General features: G+C 32.1%; 3 protein-coding genes and 2 long non-coding RNA genes across 5 annotated transcripts in view; 2 read left to right on the top strand and 3 right to left on the bottom strand.

The window, feature by feature from the left end:
* Positions 1-5565, bottom strand: part of LOC108738479 — a 42150-nt gene extending 36585 nt beyond the window's left edge. The window contains exon 1 of the long non-coding RNA XR_001937989.1: positions 5128-5565. This is a non-coding gene — a long non-coding RNA (uncharacterized LOC108738479). The remainder of the gene's footprint in view (positions 1-5127) is intronic.
* Positions 1769-5257, top strand: LOC108738457 (acetylcholine receptor subunit alpha-like 1). Its single transcript, XM_018471883.1, has 8 exons — positions 1769-1907; positions 2381-2574; positions 2677-2786; positions 2856-3072; positions 3954-4125; positions 4320-4472; positions 4626-4798; positions 4864-5257. The coding sequence occupies exons 1-8, from the start codon at positions 1796-1798 to the stop codon at positions 5089-5091; spliced, it is 1359 nt and encodes a 452-aa protein (XP_018327385.1). The 5' UTR covers positions 1769-1795; the 3' UTR covers positions 5092-5257.
* Positions 5566-6504: 939 nt separating the features above from the next.
* LOC108738453 (serine palmitoyltransferase 2) lies at positions 6505-11227 on the bottom strand. The gene is made up of 8 exons (XM_018471873.2): positions 10853-11227; positions 10672-10737; positions 10497-10613; positions 10122-10432; positions 8222-8586; positions 7826-8163; positions 7502-7764; positions 6505-7350 (listed from the first exon to the last, which is right to left on the bottom strand). The coding sequence occupies exons 1-8, from the start codon at positions 10985-10987 to the stop codon at positions 7125-7127; spliced, it is 1821 nt and encodes a 606-aa protein (XP_018327375.1). The 5' UTR covers positions 10988-11227; the 3' UTR covers positions 6505-7124.
* A 1061-nt stretch (positions 11228-12288) lies between these two features.
* Positions 12289-15468, bottom strand: LOC108738460 (protein phosphatase 1 regulatory subunit SDS22). Its single transcript, XM_018471888.2, has 7 exons — positions 14182-15468; positions 13298-13517; positions 13113-13221; positions 12877-13052; positions 12734-12822; positions 12554-12677; positions 12289-12429 (listed from the first exon to the last, which is right to left on the bottom strand). The coding sequence occupies exons 1-7, from the start codon at positions 14413-14415 to the stop codon at positions 12317-12319; spliced, it is 1065 nt and encodes a 354-aa protein (XP_018327390.1). The 5' UTR covers positions 14416-15468; the 3' UTR covers positions 12289-12316.
* Positions 15469-18633: 3165 nt separating this feature from the next.
* LOC108738475 overlaps positions 18634-21043 on the top strand; it is a 144193-nt gene continuing 141783 nt past the window's right edge. The window contains exon 1 of the long non-coding RNA XR_003232071.1: positions 18634-18869. This is a non-coding gene — a long non-coding RNA (uncharacterized LOC108738475). The remainder of the gene's footprint in view (positions 18870-21043) is intronic.

Raw genomic sequence — 21043 nt, 5'->3', positions numbered from 1 at the left:
TATCACAAATTAATTAATTATTTATACGTAACATTTTGTGGTATGTTCGGGAATTGTATTGAGTTTCACGTAAAAAAGTTATTTCCCTATGAAAAATAGTTGATGTATATTTGGTTGCCTATATATTATATTATTATATTATTTACAAGCTGTAGTTTAATTCTAAAAAATAATAGAAACTAGCATCCCTAACTGCAATTATATGACAAAAATATAATGTAAAGATGAGAATTCATCAATCTGCATCAATGAAACCTGAATTAAAGCTCAATTGTAGCCTTTATTTTAAACTGTCCCGGCGCCTCCACCAAAATTTTCATTAAATTATTCATAAGTAAATGTCTATACAATTTCTATACCGTCAGGAATGTCGTATATTCAGCAATAAAGCATTAATTTAACCGTCTGTAATGACCTTTAACGATTGCCAAACTGAAATCTTTTCACACACCATCAAAATCGTACAAAACTCAACACCTACATTAAGCTATTTCTAAGAAAATTGTTTTGTAATATTTTTTTGCATATACCTGTAATCAACTATTAATTAATAAAAAAAATCAGGGTTTTGAGTGTTTGTTTAAATTTGTTCTTGTAAAAGGGATCAAGATCAAAGTATTTTTCAAAATGTGTAAATACAGGTGTGGAAAAATTAGACATTTAAAGCCTGACCTGATATGGTAAGCTATGAGATTGTTCTAGTGATGGCCATTTCGGTAAGTGGGTGATGGAACTAGATATTATTGTCAACATACTTATTTTAAATTGTCTCCATACCAGCGGCGCATCAATTCAACCAAAACTACGTAAATACAGAAGAAAAAAGTCATGTGGGTATTTTTCTCAAAACCTGATGATCAAATTTCAATTTGATGATGAAATTTTAATTAAAAAAATTAAGAGATATTCTTAGGATTAGTTAGATAGAAAAGTTTTTGTTCCCATTAAATAGTTCTTTTATAATTTTAAACACGATTTTCGTCTCTAGCTCAAAGATTTATTTATTATTTATTACTTTCAAGTCGATATCTCATTTCGGTTGGAGTTTAGATAATATGGATCTTGAACCATGAGCAATAATATTAAAATACGGATCACACTGAAATATTTTGGAAAAATGCTTTTAAATACTCTTGACATCAACATATTTTGGAGTTAAGAGTATATTACGCGCCAAGGGATGAAAGCATGACATTTCGTCCTGGGAGGGATGCCGTAAACTTTTTTTGAAGTCTGTATATGATTTTTTTAGAGGGGTGAGAAATAAGGAGTAAACACGATTTTTTTATCCGGAATGGAATGTTGCACTAATATCATCCCTGAAATCAGGGAGAAATATCCTATTTTCGGCAAGGGTATATGTTATAATATATTTTTTTAAGTTGCAAATAATGAGAAAGGAAGTCAAAGCGTTGACGCCATCAGAAATTAAAAAAAAAAAAACAAAAAATGATAACTGAAATCTATAAACTGATTATATTTTATTTTGAAAAAATTGTGGCGGGAGAACTATCAAATTCATGGTAAACGTTAGCATCTTGGTTTGCTGTTATTTTTTGATACTTTTCGATGAAATATAATTTAAACCCTTCGGTGTAGGTTTCTAGAAATATCTAACGTTTGGTCATTTTCTATTTTCTTTGAACCCTTATAACGCACCGCGTATGGTGGTGTACAGGAAGTATTTATCAAAATTGTAACTGATGGTAATCGGGATGGGTCCCTAGACGCATGTTTGTATACAATATTACTTACACGTACACAAGTCTTTATCTCTGATAAACAAGTAGACATTATGGTTCTTACAGGCCAGAAAAAATGGTTAAAATGTATAACAGTTTGTGATTTGCTATTTTTTTTGTTGTTAATATCATTAACGAATGGTGGCAGTGGATTCTCTACAGTGCGTAAGTATTTTAATCAAATTTGAATAATCTGAGTATTAAGAAAATTGAAATAAAATAAATGGTAGGTATGTTAAAATGTTCAAAATTTAAGAAAATTTATTTTATCGAAGTTTATGAATGTTGAAATGTGTTTAGGAATATGAATTAATGTATTATACGGGTAAGGCAAAATGTTCACTGAAGGTAGAAATCTTTTGTATTTTTCAAAAGATGATGATGGCATGTAACAGAATATTCCTACATGCCCGATCTTCAATTCGTCACTATTGATTTCTCAAAATCAACAGCTTTTAACTAAATTCATAGAGTATGAGTGTATAAGGGTGTTTTGAACTGAAAAATTAATTCAAAATGGTCAAATTTTTGGAATTGGTTTCCATGTTGTGCTACTTATAGAAAAACAGACTAATTGAGAGCAAACAAATAAACCGTTGACTTATTTTTCAAAAGTATATACTTATTTATAATGTTAGAGCTGGGGCCAAAGCCCATATGGAATGCGACTCATGTGGATGTTTTGAAACAAGATTTGCTATTGAATTATGACAAATTTGCTAGACCAACTCAACACTACAATTTGACAAACGTTCAAATTGGTTTAAGCATAATTCATTTGGAAGTAAACGAACTGAAAAGCATGATATCTGTAAATGGCTGGCTAAGTCTGGTGAGTGATCAAGTAGAAGGGACAAAATGTAGTATTTACAAAGCCTTTTCCCTTCTTTTTGCATTGCCAAAATTCATAAGCTTCATGAAACCAATTTCTTAGGAATGGACAGACGAGAAGTTAAAATGGAACCCAGATAGTTATGGTGGAATAAAAAAATTAAACTTTGCAGACCACGAAATTTGGCAACCGGACGTCTTATTGTACAATAGGTAAAATGTTAATGAATAAACTGTAAATTCTTTAATTCTTCATCTTTTCAATAAAAACCACATATTTAGCGCAACCCCAAATACTCATTTTGGTGGAACCCATTGTGTCGTGAATTCAAATGGGAATATAATATGGGTACCTCCGGTCATTTTGAACGCTCTTTGCGAATTTGATTTGAAATATTGGCCGTTCGATACTCAAAAATGCTATCTGAAGTTTGGATCTTGGACTTACCACGGAGAAGAAATTGACATGAACATTGACGAATTAAGAAAAGGAATACAGGTGGGCAAGTCAATACATTTAATGCCTGTCATGGATTAGGTTTATATATAAGTTACTGACCAAGAATTTGGCGTTCTAAATTAGATTTTAAAGGTACCTAAATCTAAATACATTTCTAAGTATTGCGTCAAACGCGTCCCTAAATCTGAATTCGTCAAAAGTATCAATTTATTTATTAAACTAGCTGTGTCCATCCAAATTTAGACGATGGGTACCGTTCTCTATGGTACATCATCAGAATGTCATTCCTAAGACTGGTTTGACACTCACCTTCTCTTTAGTAATAACACTAATCTTATTTAGGTCTACCTCTATCTATCCTAACTCCCGTTTCTGCCTCTAATATGTCTCTGACTAGACCTTCATGCCTGAGAAGGTGTCCTACCAACCTATTTCGCCTATTTCTTATTGACTTTCATAGAGTCCTCTGTTCTCCTATTCTTTCTAATACCTCTTTATTTCTAACCTTCTCTATCCATGGTATCTTCATCATTCACCTGTAACATCACATTTCGCCGTGCTCTAGTAATACACCTTCAATAATCTTTTTAGAATTTATAAATTAACCATTCGCGAGCATATCTGTATTACCCCTTCCATACTGTTACTTGCTAGATACCGAAAATCAGCTACTTCTAATTTTTCGTCTCCTATCTTACATCATAGGATTTACATTTTGACAGCACCCTCAGTAATTTTGTAATCCATTAGTGGCATTTTTGATCATGACCAACTCATAGAACGATGGACAAACACACAGACAAACCTACGACTATTAGCACGTTATAAACTAATTTTTTCAATCTTTAAATGATTATCAGCCTTATTTTGTGTATACCATTTTAATGAAGTTTAAAATTTACTATATTTGTAATTAATAGTTGGAAGATATGGTGGTTAAAAATAACGCTTGGGATATTACACAGACCGATTCTAAGAAAAATTTAGTTTACTACAAATGTTGCATGGAGCCCTATACAGATGTTACCTTCACCTTAACTCTATCTCGAAAGTCGCCATCTTATAAAGCCCTCATTATAACACCTGCTATAGGTAACTGATCTTATATAATCTTTATTAAGTAGTTATTTTATTTATTTATTTATTCATTTCTGTAAAGGGCGTATGCCCCTTTAAAGATGGATGCATTTAATCGATAGGTACATTACCGGTACCTACATATATAAACAAGATGGAGTAATATGTGTTTGTTTATCAAAAATTGTATAAAACATTTTTTTTTTAAGTGATTATGCTGCTGACGTTGTCTTCGTATTGGTTACCACCACAATCAGGTGAAAAGGTCGTTTTAAATGGAGTAACAGCCATAATAATTTGCATTTTTATGCTTTACTTCACCTCTAAACTTCCTGCAATTGGATCGAACGTTCCTTCAGTAGGTATGGAGTTTATAATTATAATTTAATATTAGCTAAGGATTTAAGTATTGTGCAATGATACTTAAATCAAGTCGCAGTTAGCCAAATTATAGGAAATGTTGGCATTAAATGTGGCAATTATCTACTAATTACTATTTAATTAAAATGTTTTAGTGTGTTTCTACAGTACAAGCTTGTACATTGTATGTTTTTCAATGATTGCTGCCGTTGTTGTGCTTTGGTTGTCCCGGACAAAACATAATCGTCAGTTACCATGGAAAATAAAAAGTTTTCTGACGGGGCCATTTGGAAGACATGCTTTGGGACTCAATTTTACCCCGTCAGAAGTACGTACTGTGCATTTGCCGAAGGGAAAATTTCTTATTATCAATAATATATAACTATTTTTTAGTCAAACATACGTGGTGATCGTGCCCAAGTAGAAGAGATGCGTGAGCAACAAGCTACAGAATTCGAAGAGCACAATAGTAACGACGATCATCATATGATACAAATGATAAAATTGACGAAATCACACGTGCAAAACGATTGGATCTTATTGGCTGTCGCTATCGATACATTTTTGTTTTATCTATTTACATTTGTTTTTATTATCTTAGCTATTGTATGTTTAATTTAAAAGTAATAAGTAGTCTACTGAATTTTTGTGACTTACGTATCTGTCTCATTCCTCAGTTTGTTTCGAGTGACTATGTTGTTGTTGTATTTTCCTATAAAACAACGCACAGAACATACACTTTATGTTTTGTAAAGGTTTTATTAAACGATTTCAATTTAAAAGTTCACTTATTCACTGTATTGTTTATTCGCGTGTGTAAGAAATAACCTTTCTTTTTAAAACTCTGATGACCAGAAATGTCGAAGTGAGTTGGTTGGTATTGGTACCGAAAGTAACCGGATTAAGTCGAATAAGACAAGTGAAAATGTATGGTTATTTTACGGGTTCAATTAATTGCATTATCGTTTAAGTGCGTTAAAAGATAATATTTGTGAGCGAAACAATACTTAAACAGATACTTTTCTTAATATATTGCCGTTACCATGTGCGTAGGTAAGTTGAAGTACCAAATTAATTTCACGTCATAAACTTCATTTCAAGTAGCGCAACTTGTGTTATGGACAATATTTATAAAATTGTATAATAACTAGCTTAATTTTTGCGGCTTTAACGAAAGTTATTTTACATTTTACAAATTTTATTTACAATTTCATTGTGCGTTTGCGAGGCGTTTGACTTTTCTGAACTTTTAGTTTTGTTTAAAAATGGTTTTACCTCTAAAATTTTTTCTGAATACGTAACTGATAAAATTCTATTTTTCCTTAACCATTTCTTGGACCTATTTTTAGTGTGGAGACATAGTCTAGATTTCTTACTCAGTATGATAGTTAAAAAGGCCAACTTCATGAATTCCATAGGTTTTTGATGTATAGGGTTTGGAAATAACAAAATAACATAGTTAAACATCTTTCTACTTACGAAAAAACTTCAATGATTACCTTCAAGGGGGTTTAATCCTTGACAGAGTATCATAATTCTAAACTGAACAGTGTTTTAAAGTATTTTGATGTAATTTAACATTAAATTGATACAATTTTTATAACATAAGATTGTTTAAGCTACTTTTAATGATAACAAATAAATAATAAGAACGTTTATTAAGTTAAAAGTTACGTAACGCATAAAATAGTTACTTCAGTAACAGCAAATACCCACTAGATGGCAATACATTGAACAAATCCATTAACTGTGTTTTAGGCATGCTTCTTGAGATTAAGTAAGTTACTTAATGAAAAACACCAACTTAGAAACGCTTTATTACTCTTTATGTAATAACTTATTCATTTAGGGTACTTACGTATTAATTAAGAATGCACTTTTCTCAAACACTTGCTAATTCATCATTAGTTAACTTAAGTCACTTTTCTAACGCAAATATTGAAATATAATTGGAACTTACTTCTATTTAACCCTAAAGTAATTTTAATAGTTTTAAAATAAAACGAGAGAATGTATAAAAATAACTTTATTGAATTTTTTTTAATAATAAGCTGTTCTAACCAGTTTTAATAAGAGGTACCTTTGCAATTCTGAAATTTGTTTAAAATCTAAAGCAACAACAAGAAGCGTAACAAGCCGCACTGTACTAGTAGTTATAACAATTAAGTAGGCATGAATCTCTTAACAATTATTGATAACTTTTCAACTAATTGCACTGAATTGTTACTATTCATAATAAATTTTACTCAAAATTGCAAAGAATTATTTATCTGGAATTGTTCTAATAGTCAATGAGACCAAAATTTCTTTTCTTTGGTGCAACAGAGGGGTTGTGATAAAAAATGTAATTGGAAAAACAAAGATGACCAGAAAAAAAAAAGAATTGGAAAAAACAATCAAAAACACTTGAACAACAAACACCATAATACAATAATCATAGATAATGCAGTCTAAAACAAAAAATAAATATTGTATATAATACATGTTGTGGTAATAATAAGACAAAAATAAATAAATTATTGATATCTTGCTTTGTTTGTTTTTAGACGGCTGTTCTGTTCTATTTTCTTCTATGGCCACAAGAGGGATAAAGGAACGTGAGTGAACACGATGAAGCTGTATGAGGTATGATAGAATTAGGTTAGGATAAACGTTTAGGTTTCTTCATAAACGATTGGTGCGAGGTCTTTTGGTAACCTCGAGTATTTCAAACCTAATTCATCTGCCACTGTTGCTATTGCATCTAGTGCGTAATCCAGCTGTTCTTTAGTGTGTGCGGCTGATAAACATATTCGTATTCTGCCTTGAAGAAGGGGTGTAGCAGGATAACCCACCCCTACAGTGGCTATCTTATTCTTTATAAGCGTTCGCACCATTGCCCTGTAATAAAACAAACGACTATGAGCGATAATTGTTTCAATATGGCATCTGACCGCCATATTGAAAGAGTTGCCTACTGTACAAGTAAAACTTAGTTAAGACCAGTTTTTCATGAACAGTTTAAGACTTAAACTTTGAGCTATACACTTACGCTATCTTAGAATAATAATACACAAGAATTGGTACTACTGGCGAGTCTTCATTACCATAAGTGATCACACCGATTTGTGCCAGTCTCTTCCTAAAATACCGAGTGTTTCTTGCCAGTGCATCCATTCGATTTTTACCCTCGTCTGTTCCATCTTTACCCATCAATATTCTTAAAACAGCAATAATTTGTGCGGCTAAGGGTGGTGACATGGCCGTAGCGTACTTTGAGGCATAACTATACTTTCTCAAGTACGTTACTAACTCCTAAAAAGATATGTCAACGGTCTAAAAATATTATTGTAATGTTTTCTTTTGTTATTCTTACCTTTCGCCCCGCAATATATCCGCCAGCAGATCCAAAACTTTTCGTAAACGTTCCCATAAGTATGTCGACATCTTTGGGATTGCAGCCGAAGTAGTCAACCACGCCTCTACCAGTGCTACCCATAGCTCCGATGCTATGGGCTTCGTCTAGATACAAGTAAGCCTTGTATTTCTTTTTAAGGGCAATAACTTTGGGTAAATTTACAATCGAACCTTCCATACTGTAAATCCCCTCTACTACAATAAAGATCTTATTCCAAGGTTTGTATTCGTTATTGGGTTGATCCGGTTGCCCTTTGTAAATTTGTTCGCGGAGCAACTTTTCCAAATGAACCATATCTGTTAGGAAATCGTGGCGAATAAGTTTAAAAAACCAAAATCATTTAAAATAACTCACTATTATGGCGAAAAACTTTAACTGAAGCGCCTGATAATCTAATACCCAATATAAGGGATGCATGGTTCTTTTCATCGCTTAATACGAGACAACCTGGAGCAAAAAGGGTAGGAATGTTTAAGGAGTTGGTGGCGAAACCCATGCCAACTGTTATGGCGTCGTCGACGCCCAAAAATTCTGCCATAAGCTTTTCAAGTTCAATATGAACTTTACAAGTGCCATGATTTTGCCTTGTAGCACCTGTAGATAAGCCATATTCGTGTAAAATTTTAATGGTATATTCTGCGCATGGTCCAGTTGCTTGTGCGAAACCCAAGTAATTGTATGAGCCCAAATTGATACACTTAGTTTGAGTTCCAGTAAATCTAAAAGTTCACCTTTTGTCATAAATAATAATTTAGGGACATTGGTTATTGTTCTCTATATTATAAATAAATATACTTGGAAGGACAAATTTAACGTTTAAATTACATAACAATTTCAATTATTTTGTGATAGATTTTAGGTTGTGGAACAAAAACAAAACCGCAAATTATTTAGTATACAGTACGGTAGTATAAAAATAGTAAAATCTATCATAACTGTTTAGTGTTTAAATAGTCTTTCAGTTGGATGAGTTTTTATAACAGTACTCATGAAGGACTTACGATAAAAGAGCATTATTCAAAATGATCACTACATAGGTACCTTCTTTTAATATGCCATTTACATAAAAATGGATGAACAGTACTCATAAAAAATATCTATTAAAATATATGCAGTTATGTTTGGTCTGTAAAATTAGAACAAAACTGTAGTCTATTAAAGTAGAGTTTACCACAGCAAATAGTGTATGTGGCAATAGCTATTAAGGTTTTATTTATTACATCATTTACTTTCTTAAAGGCGCTTTATTGGCATTAAGTACAGTGTTTTGATGAAAATTTCTTGGAAAGAATAACTTAACAATTTATACGTTTGGCCGAGCTTCAAATTAATTTTATTTTTGGAATTGTTAATACAGTTTTGGTAAAAAAAATAAACTTAATACCATGGAAATATGGGTCGTGTGCGTAAAAATAAATTAACTTGTTTTAGATTATAAAGATATTTATAGATATTGGAAATCTAGTAAATGAGATCCTTGTTTATAAACATTCAGAATGAGACATTTATTACATAACAAGAACAAGTTGATTGATTGTAAATAAAAAAAAAGTCACTGATAACAGTGTTCCAGGGACTTGAAAGCATTTTTTTATCAGTATATCAGTGGGTCAATAACCTATTGATAGTAAACTTGATCTTCAAAATTCATTGCTCAATTGAAGTACATTATTTAAACTTTATAATATGTGGCTATATTCACGAATCAAGTTCGTGCTTTAAATTATTAATAATGCAACATTTAACATGGTGTATATTAACTAAACATTAATTAAACATTAATGGTGAATTCTCCATAAGGATTTTTGTTTCTTTTCTTGTTAAAATACATTAATACTTAATACTACGTCAAAATGTTATTCAATAGATTTACCTCAATAATTTTAGCTTTGATAACCGTAGGTAAATAAAGGTGGAAAGTAACTATAAATTTGTAAAATGACGTGTAATAACTGCAAATAAAAACAGTCACCAGACTAATCTTATTAAAACTAACAAATTGATAAGATAATTGTAAAAGCAATGTCATGCAAAACTAAAAGAAATTTGCTTTTTTTAATTACTATTTAGAAAGCCTAAAATCTTCAGTAGTAATGAAGTCTTATGATAAAAAACTAATACTAAATATATGAAAATTAGTACACTAACATTTTAGACAAAGTGAGATGTTAAGAATGCATATAAAAGGATAAGTAATGTAAATATCATTTGATTTGATTGCATATAGGTAAAAAAGGGTTAATAGGAGGCTTACTCAAAAGTCCATCCATTGTCTCTCGTAATTCGATCCTTGAGGGTCACTTCTGCACCTGGAACACTGCAAATGGGGTAGTTCCAGCAATCACGCACTCTCCTATATACATATCTAGAATAGAAACTAGAAAATCTATCATACAAGGGCGGATAACCTTCTCTACTTTTTTCTTTGACAACTTTTGGTGGAAACAACATCTGACTCAAATATCCGAGGAACATCAATATGTAAAAACTTATATGTATAATAGCAGTTATTATAAGAGAAGGCTTTTCAAAGGACTCTTTTAACTTAAACTTGTCTGACTCTATCTGTAAACACAAGGTTTTATCATTCAATGCTAAACATTGGTGGTTTCTAAATGGGGGTACTTACCACAGACAGTTTGGTAATATTAGTTGGTGTTATAGTAGTATTGCGATTTGCCTTTAATGTACCATCTTCCACTAAAATCCTACCATTACTTTCAATAATGTCTTTGGTAACAGAACTCTTAAAGAAAACATGAAATTAATTTTATTTTGCTGTATTTATTGAGACCATAACCTACAAATGATGTGTGCCCATTCAGATAAGTGTGCCCGTTCATGATATGTACCATATTTCTTGGATATTCCTGTAAAAGAGAAGAATTAATGCAATCCTACGACAATAATTATTTAATATAAGGCACTGGGCGTTAATCATAAGAACTAATCTTTGGGTGTCATGTAATGAGACACTTGTTTTACCTTGCATACATTAATTAAATGACCATTATAACCGTTTTTTTGTAGTTCATTTTTCGTTTCATTTTCAAAAATCGTTCCATTCCAAAATTCGGTAATTGAACCATCACCCGCGCCCTGATTCATTCTCGTGGCCATGTAAAAACACCACACTCCTCACAAACTAACACTAAAATGACTCTAAAGAACGAAAACGCTTGCGTACGTCAAAGCAATACGACTGCGGAAAATCAGGTGATCGAAATTCAAAACGATGGACCTATAAGAAACCGAGAAAAGTACCCACTACAACGCGTCTTGATGCAGTGTTTCGAATAATAAAGGTCTTCACTGCGACAGTTTTAGGCAATCTTTAGCCCCTATTTGACCATAAAACCACCCATGACATATTCAAAGAAGTTTTAGTGACTCGAACTGATACGATCTTTTCATTTGTCAATAAAACATTAAGACGAAATGAGACTTTAAATTCAGGATGTTTTCAAATATCTTTATTGATAATGATCGGCCATGATTGTTTACCCATTGTTATAGTATTGTTGTCGTTGTCGGCCATCATAATTTTTAATTGTTAGAGTATTGTTGCTGTTGTCGGCCATCATGCTTTTTTAATTGTTAAGGTATTGTTGTTAGTGTCGGCCATTACACTTTTTAATTGTCGTCCCTGTCGACCATTATACTTTTTGTTTTTTCGCGCTATTCCATAGATGACATAGATATTTAATGAAATTTGCACACGTTTAAATTGTTTTCCCCGTTTTATCAGAATACGATATCGCGAGAAATCCCTATGATTCACTTTTTATCTACCACAATTCCTGCTGATAAGGCGGTGTATTATTACACTACTACTACTTTATTCATAATAAACAAAATTTATAAGAAAATGAAAAGAGAAAATAGTATTAATTATATAACTGCGATAACAGATTTATTAATAAACATTTCAAACTGCTACAAATATTTCTACTCAGTATTTCTAAAATAATATAAAACTTATCTATTAAATTCTTGAGTGTATGTGATTTAGCACATTTACACAAAATTAAGAAGTCTTTGTAGTTATAAAAAATTTCATTAAGCTTACGTTCGATTAATGTAAACTAATCCAAATCGTAATTAATTCTAAGACTTATTGTTGGATATTACAAATTACCCGTGTCCTTAATCAGAGTCGTAGCCAGACTGTGTAGTTAGGATATTAATTAGGACAATAATTAATCCTTGTTAACATAAAATAAGTACATCTCAGAAATTACACATAGAAATTTCAAAAAACTTTAATAAAATAAATGGCAAATACGTAAAATTGACTTTTTCGTAACTTTACACGCATAGTCTACATCTACATTTATTATTTTTTTTGAAATCACTACAGAGTAACTCAAATTGTAGATTTTGAACTATTTATATACATTTTGCATTTTATTAAACAAAAAAATCAATAAATACAAAATATGTGGTATGCTATTTTTCTTTGTCGCCTTTTGTTCTATTTTTTAAAGTTGAGGATCTAGCAGTGGGTTTTGATGTTGTAGGTTTAGGCAATTGTACAACCTTTGGAAAATCGGATTCTAATCCTGAAAAATTTTGTTTCAATTGAAACAATAACCTTTTTCGATATATGCATGACGTTCAGAATTATCGTGAAGTTACTATTAAAGATTGGTTGACATTGAAACTACAAATAATTGGAATACTTTCCTGTCGTCTTCTGATGAGTTGATGATGATTTGCTTTTCGGGTTTGATTTTGAACTAGTAGCTTTGAAAGTGTTCTTAGGGGAAACATGGGGAGTTTTGCTATCCTTTATGGGAGGTAACGACGTCTAACAAATTAACATGCGTTAGCAAACAAAATAAACGTAAACATTGAAATTGATACTTCTCTACTCGACGATGGTTGCGAAATTGATGACGTATCATCTTTTATTCCTGGTTTGCTTTTTATACTGGGTAAAACAACACCATCCTCTACAAATTTGTGTTCAATTATCTTTAAAATTTTATTTATAGAAAGTTGTTCACCATCAGTAAATGCAACTTCATCCAAAGTTTCCAAAGTCCTAAGCAAATTTCTTACTGTGCTTCTATATTCAGCACGATTATGACTCACAATTTCCCTATTTCCTTCCAAAATAATGTGTTTTAGATTAGTGCACAGAGTTAAAAAGCTTAACGTACTAATGTTCTCGATGCGATTACTGGAATATAACTGTATAATTAAGAAAAATGAGGAATATCTACATATGTACATCACGTACTATCTCATGTCTATGAGTTCGATTTCTGGAAGAAAACTGCACGGACTTATGTCCTTAATAAAATTATGTCCTGCATGGATTTCTCGTAATGTCTGAAGTCCAAACAAACCTAAATAGAATCACAACTTATAATATCTAAGAATTTATACATCCAATCTAACTTTAAGGCTCGCTGAGCCACATACCGTCCAAAACATAAATGCCGCAGTAGTTTACTTTCAAAACCTTTAGATTTTTTAATCCACATCCCAGATCTCTCAACGAACTCACAGAACTTCCAGATAGGTCTAGTTCCGTGAGATTTGGCGTATACAGACTAAGGTTTTGTAAACATATGTCATGTGTTATTACCTTTAGCTTCAGTTGAGTTACACTTTCAACATTTTGAAGCCCAGTTACCCTTTGCTGAAAGAAAAGGATCTTAAAGGTTATCAATACTCCAATAAAATTAGACGAAAGGGAATAACCACATCCTATATGATGTTGCCTTCTTTTAAAGAGTATAGTTTGTAAAAGGAGCTACAATATTAGGAATCTTCAATGAGGAAAGAGGAAGAACAAGGGGAGGGATGTTGGTAGGTCTGAAGAGAGAAATAGTATCAAGAGTTGAAGAAACAAATGAAGTATAATATATGGAATAACAACAACTTAAAGGCGGAAACATAGAACGCGAGGGGAATAAAAAATAAGACAAAAGATCTCTGGAAAGCAATGGAGGGATTTGAATCTATTTTGTTGTGTGAATATGGCTGAAAAGTAAAGGCGTGTGCATGGAAAATTTCAGTTAATATAAGAATAGGTACATAAAGAGAGACAATGACACTAAGTATTGCGTTTATAAGAAACATAATGGATGAATTTGTAGATGCAGATGGTAAACTACAGTCTTTTAGGTATCTTAAACGGTGACCAAAGAAACAAAAAATGTTTGTAGTGAAGAGTACCTATGTATTTTATGATATTTTGGTATGTAATATTATTTATTACGCGTTGTATGTTAATTTTAAAGTTTAAATAAAGTATCTATATTCTAAGAATCTCCATCAATTCTGACTAAACATGCAATTACCAGTAGATCCTTAAGGTTATTTTCGTTGGGAATGTTCAATCTTGTGTAAAATTCCGGTGGCGGTAAAGGCTCAAAATAAACGTCAAGATTGGTTCCTGTGTTCAAAGGAAGCCTTATGGGGATGTCGCGAACAAAGAATGGTACGAATTCTGTCATGGGTGGAATATCAACGGGAATAGAAGGCTCTTCAATGTTTGATACTTCGTAGCACGCTTCCCCTTTCTCTGGAGGCATTTTGATACAAAAACGGTAGAAACTGAAGAGATGGAATTAAATTTGACAGTGCACCTTACAATCAGTTAAAATCTCGTTGTCATGGAAAAGTAAATAGCTTGCTTGTGTAGTATTACGTCAGCAGGTTTATTTTATGGCTAAAATTGATTTTATTTTATTTTGGTTTAGCTGAACCAAAGGTACCCGTTTTAGTTTTTCCTAATTGCCGTGTAAAATGGATAGCGAAAATGATTAGTTTTTCTGGAAACTTGGTAGTCAAGTGTTACCTAATTACCAGAAATCTTTATATATTATTTGTCATTTGCCCAAAAATCCATGGAGCAAATGATGATGTATTCCATTCATTATCTTTAGCCCAAAGCCTGGTTGGGCACGCATCTCTACTTCTTTCTATCTTGAGTCAATAATTTTCGCATTTCCCGAAATAGATGCATTCGCCAATGAGCATAAATTTAATAAATCTTGTTCTTAGTCTTACAAGTAGTCTAAGTTTTGGACTTTATCCATTATCTTGCAATCTCAGCAGTCTTGCAAAATTTGCAAAGCCAAATCTATTTATTAGCAATAAATGGACGTGAAATGGGTAAAATACTGATTAAGTGTTAATCTACATATATTTATTGGTTGCTGTACATTACTTAATTTGACCTTGCATTGTTAGAAATTCAACAGAAATAGAAAGCGGGTATATCGTAAATAAAAATATTTTGGAGTACGTAAAAGCAAAAAGAATTTAAAACGATATTAAAGCTGTAAAAAACTAAAACTTATCGCAGTTATTATCAAGAAGGAAATAACCACAAGGAGAAAGATTCAAACTTAATATTATGTAGTAGAAAATTCCAAAGGTACAAGTCACTGATGGCAGCACCTACTGGAATACAATACTTGTTGACTAACACGAAACGCGCTAGAGGCAGCACCTCCTGAATAAACCAACTCACAAAATCACATATCGGGGATTTATTTGAAGTGGAATGGCGACAGTCAATCTCACAAACTCACGTATCCTGGATATGCCTGTATTGAATAACATTAAGAGCAGAAGTAGTTTGGGATAGTACATCTTAAAGTTGCTTTATACATGTAAAGACTAAAACTTCAACGATACAAATGAAGGTGGCAGCATCTCCTGGATTATGATATATGTTCTCTAACACGTAAAACGTTAGAAGCAGCATCTGCTGGATACATCCACGAACTCAAATATAGTGGATATGTCTGAACACGATAGAAATCAGCATTAGGAATAGTAGTAGTTTGAGATGGGATATTTTAAGCTGCTTTATATCTGTAAAGGATTTAAAATTCGAATGATATAAATGAATGATGCCAGCATCTCCTGGATTATGATATATGTTCTCTAACACGAAAAATGTTAGAAGCAGCATCTGCTGGATACATCCACAAACTCATATATAGTGGATATGTCTGAACAGGATAGAAATCAGCATTAGGAATAGTAGTAGTTTGAGATGGGATATTTGAAGCTGCTTTAAACCTGTAAGAACTTTAAAATTAGGAATAATTCTGAAGATTTAGTGAGGTAAAAAAATGAAGTTGAAGAACTTTGGAGTCGAGGTGATTTGATGGGGAGGCTGGCAAGTAAAACTGTTAGTAATTTAATAAAAAGGAAGACCATGGACTTAAATAACTGATAGAATAAATTTGCAAATAAAACATGATTTGAATGTTGGTACCTACCTATACGTTGAACGCTAAACTGCTTCAAGATTCATAAAAATATGTAGATATCTACCTATTAGGAATTTCAAGAAAAGTTGTTGTCTTTAAAAATTAAACTTTTGGATTGTAGGCCAAAGTAGAAAACCTGTAATAAAATAATAAAAGATATTTGCCAAAAAGAATGCTGGAGAAGAATTAAATTACGATCCAATGTACTAAAATAGTCCATCAGATTGTAAACATGCAATTAGAAAATAGACAAGAAACTCGAATGTTATGCCTTTGATAATAATTGATTTTGAGATAATAAAGGAGACTTTGGGAAAATATTAAACCATTACAAAAACACGAACGAGAACACAAGTTTAAGAATTAGGGTTTTATCCGGCTTATCCCAGATAGCCAGCGAAAGTTCTATAGTTTAAAAATTTAATGGGATGTGCAATGTAAACTGATGAATAAACTGCAAATATATTATTACAGTTTTAGAGAGTACTACTACCTATTGGTGGTACGCATCAGAGTAAAATGTAATTCATACAATAAGTACCTACATTTTTTCCGTAAACACACAAGATAAAGACGGAAATTTTAATAAGATTGTACCAAAAAGTTACCTACAATTGACCCAGAAGAATCAGTAGTTAGAAGTTTGATTGATGTAAATTAATGGTAACTCTTCATGGGTAAAGAATTGTTGTGTTAGTAAAAGTTTATCACTGTGGAATACATTGATGGCAGCACCTACCATGTATTAGGCATTTAAATTTAAATTATGATGGAGTTCGTTTATCAGAAGTAAGAAGCATGGTACTTTTGACGTCTTAATTGCTATTAACATTAAAATTCATTTTTGGTACTCTGAAGTAATAAGCTGTTAGGCTTTCTTAAACTAGAAAAAGGTTAAAAACGAAGAAGAAATCCTAGCAAACTGTCAGTTGCTAAAGATTAATGGTCAGTCCAACTGTCTAATTAACTTCAAGAAATGGTAGGTGCTGCCTCTAAGGTTTTTCTTGGGGTAGTAATGCTATATTCAAGTGTAATAGATCCTAAAGTTGATATAAATCAGGATATTGATGTCACATGAGTCTGATGCGTTTTTTTTATAAAAAGTATCAGTCTTTCTTAACTTTAAGTTTATTTGTTTTCATTCAATTGGTCTAGCTCTACTTCTAATCCACTTAACACCTGTTTCTGCTTCTAATATGTCTCTAACTAGCTCTTTATGTTTGAGATGTCCTACCAACCTTTTTGTTGAAATCAGCCCTACTCTGTCATATTCTTTGTTCTATATCTCTAGCGCTTTTTCTATTTTAAGTTAGCTGACTCTCTAAATATCGAGAAAGTGACTCCTTGTAGTTTATCGTCTCTCATTTTTATATTATCTTCAACCCTACCTTTACATCTATGACATAGCAATATTTTTGTTTTAATTTTATTAATCTTCATATCAAACTCTTCTGTCAATACCACTTGCTAGCTCTAACTCCTCCTTGCTAGATCTTGAAATAACGTTTTGTCATGCGTAAATCTGGGCATGCTAATCTTTTGTCTCAGTATCTACAACCCTAAGGTAGCCTGTTTTGAATAATATTAATCGCATCTTCGATATATAATTTAAAAGATAGCGGAAGTGGTCATGTTCATTCTTGGCTAACTCCCTTCCTAATATTTACTTCTCTACCATGTCTCTCAAATTCTATAATTACCTGTTGCTATTTATATAAGCTATAAATATATTACTCTTCTACAACTAGATTCCATCCCTACATCTTTAAATATTTTTAACATCTTTCATTTTATCTTGCTGAGGTTTCTTCTTTTTTCTAACGTTTCCTCAATTAATATACTTAAGTTAATATGACTTCACCTGCCCTCTCGTCTCTTCTAAACCCGAATTGGTGTATTTATGAAGAACTATATTTAGATATTTTATTATTTACTTAGAATAAGGGGTAAGGAAGAAAGTATAATTTACTTTTCCATCCTAAAAATCGACGAAAAATATCAATAAATTTCTGTCATTGTTTGTGAAAATGATTTGTACAATATATACCCGGAAAGAAAATAATTCAGATCCAGTATTCCGATTTCCCGTGTTTTCTAGTAATATGTATTTAATTTTGTTAGTATAATAATACGTGCCACGAACAGTTTTCTTATCTTTTCTCGATGGCGCGATCTCTGCCGAGAAAAGTCGATGAAATCAAGCTTGCAAATACCAGTAGAACTTGTAAGAAAAGCGTGGTGTATATGTCTGAACAGAAATCAGCATTAGGAATAGTAGTAGATTGAGATGGGATATTTTAAGCTGCTTTATATCTGTAAAGGATTTAAAATTCGAATGATATAAATGAATGATGCCAGCATCTCCTGGATTATGATATATGNCGTGTTTTCTAGTAATATGTATTTAATTTTGTTAGTATAATAATACGTGCCACGAACAGTTTTCTTATCTTTTCTCGATGGCGCGATCTCTGCCGAGAAAAGTCGATGAAATCAAGCTTGCAAATACCAGTAGAACTTGTAAGAAAAGCGTGGTGTCGGTTGAATTAATTCGGATTACGTTGTGCTTTTTTTCTGATATCGTGATAAAAACAAAAACTTCCTTAACGTTGTATTCATTATCAGTTGATTTGTGGAGTTCACAATCAATTACAAATAGATACTGTGTTTAATTTGTGGACCAAAAACTCCTCGTTCCGAGTATCAAAACATCAGGATTTTCCAGATAATAATTACGAAATTGACGCAAACAACTCAAGGTATTTATGAACATAAAACTATCTCAGAACCTTTTAACAAAGTTAGTTATAGATTTACCTATAAGTATTGACAAAAATTTAACAAAATGTACTACAATGTAGTTGCTTTATTCATTTGGCCAGCCATTGGTACCGGCAAGTAAGGATCCTGTCATTCATTACGAAATGTTTACTATTACAATTAAACAAATACGTTATACAATTCATTAGCTTTTGGAGGGATGTTTTTGCACAAATTCCACGACTACCTACCTTTTTTTGATTGTTCAAAAACGGCAATAACCTTACAAAAAATGTTTTGGACAAAGGGAACAATAATAATAATAATAATAATGAAAGAAGGTTTGCGAGACAATTTTATTTTCTTGTCGAAGAATAAAATTAAAAATTTTAGAAAAGCCTTCTGTACAACCGCATAGGGTCACAGTTGTCCATAAAGCTTAACATTTGAAACATTGTTACAATATTATAATAATACGTAATAATATGTCACAACTCCAGTACAGTATGGCAAAAGTTACATCCCCCATGAGAAAGATTTTCGTAAAAAGATCTAAAGAAGGTTGGTGTTTTTTTACATATGTCATTACTCTTTAAATACATTTTTTACAACAAATTTGACCTTTTTTTGATAATGATTCTTTCGTACCTAAATCCAAACGGTTTAGACGCATGTATATTCTTCCAATTCTTTTGGAAGTTTGAAAAGATTTAAGGCATTATCTCACGAGTTAACGCGATATAAAGTAGACAATGTTTAAATTTTTATATAAATATAACATCATTATTATACAATATAACACAGGCATCAACATTATGCGAGGAGGTACCATATAGTAGTCTAATTTTTCCAAATATTATTTTGATTTCATCGAAAAGAACTGCCAATCAGACTTACCTTAAACATATTCAATAATAATAATAATAATGGGTACGTGAATTGGTAAATAGGACGGAAGTATTATATTGAAGTATTTAGGATAAAGATATTCAAGTAAGCACAATATAAAAATTTAGGTAAATATTGGAGTTGTAACGTTGCTGGTAATAATAATCGAAGGAATAGCGTTTTCGGTACATAAAAAAGGTAAACTACACTTTAACAGAGAACATTCTTACAACATCGCTTATTATGGTGTATTTGTATTTTTTTTAACTGTTCAGTAATCGATAAGACACTTATCAACTTGAAATAAATCCTCTGCCATTTACAATATATATTATCTTTTACTCTTTATTAGACCCGTCCACAGTTTTTTTGTTTGTATAAAAAACGGTAACATTTGATCTATCTATAATGTAATGAAAATATATTGAGCGGTCCAAAGACGACTTGAACTTTGACGTGTGCGTGGTGCTGCCCTGAGAGAGGTCAGTGATAGTGTGAGGAGTAGTATAGAGGCATAGAGGGTAGCACGTGCAGGGGGAGTCACGAATATGCTTGAAATCCGAAGGAAATTAAAAAAAAAATGAGGATATTACTTAGTAAAAGCAGTTAAAATGAGAAATCATAACCTAATTTATGGTCACCTTAGGCTTTTCTATTCATTTTGATCGCTTTTGCCACGCAATGACCTGCTCTTTTAACTTCATTCGGTGTTCGGGTATATTCATGGTTCCTGGGAAGGAGGGGGGGTTGGTAATGCTACAAAAATCGGGGGGCAGTGCCTTGTGTGACCGTCTTGTTGAAATCGTTTTTGGGCCGCCCGTATTTTATAGTTTTACAAACACTTGTTGCTCTGCGTCTTAAAAATTTAACATCGAACACGTATGTATTTAACAGCAAGTCTTTTTACAGACAGGGTCAGCGATAACCTGTCGAGTATTATTTACAACACAGGTACTTTGTAATCATGTGATATGAAAGCTTTGAACGCCTTTCTGGGAACGGGGCCATTTGCGCCCCCCCCCCCGATGCAAAGTGCATTGCATACATCACCTTATTAGTCCCGCCTCCGATTGTACACTGTAAAAGTAGAAATTTTGCTTGTCCAAATTTGAAAATAGGTTAAAATGCTTTTTAGCAGGAAGCCGTCGGCGATCGGCCTAACTACGCCTCTCATCATTTTTGACGGATGAGAGAAACCTCCCTCTAAAGGTTTTCTTTGAGGCGTGGACATCCCGTGTAGTTAAAGTTTACCTTGGCTATTATCAAAATGTACATTTTTTTTAAA

This window comes from Agrilus planipennis, unplaced genomic scaffold (assembly GCF_000699045.2).
Source record: "Agrilus planipennis isolate EAB-ADULT unplaced genomic scaffold, Apla_2.0 scaffold20, whole genome shotgun sequence".
Classification (NCBI taxonomy): Eukaryota; Metazoa; Arthropoda; class Insecta; order Coleoptera; family Buprestidae; genus Agrilus; species Agrilus planipennis.
Note: the sequence above shows the minus strand (reverse complement) of the source record. Positions and strands in the feature narration are given on the sequence as shown.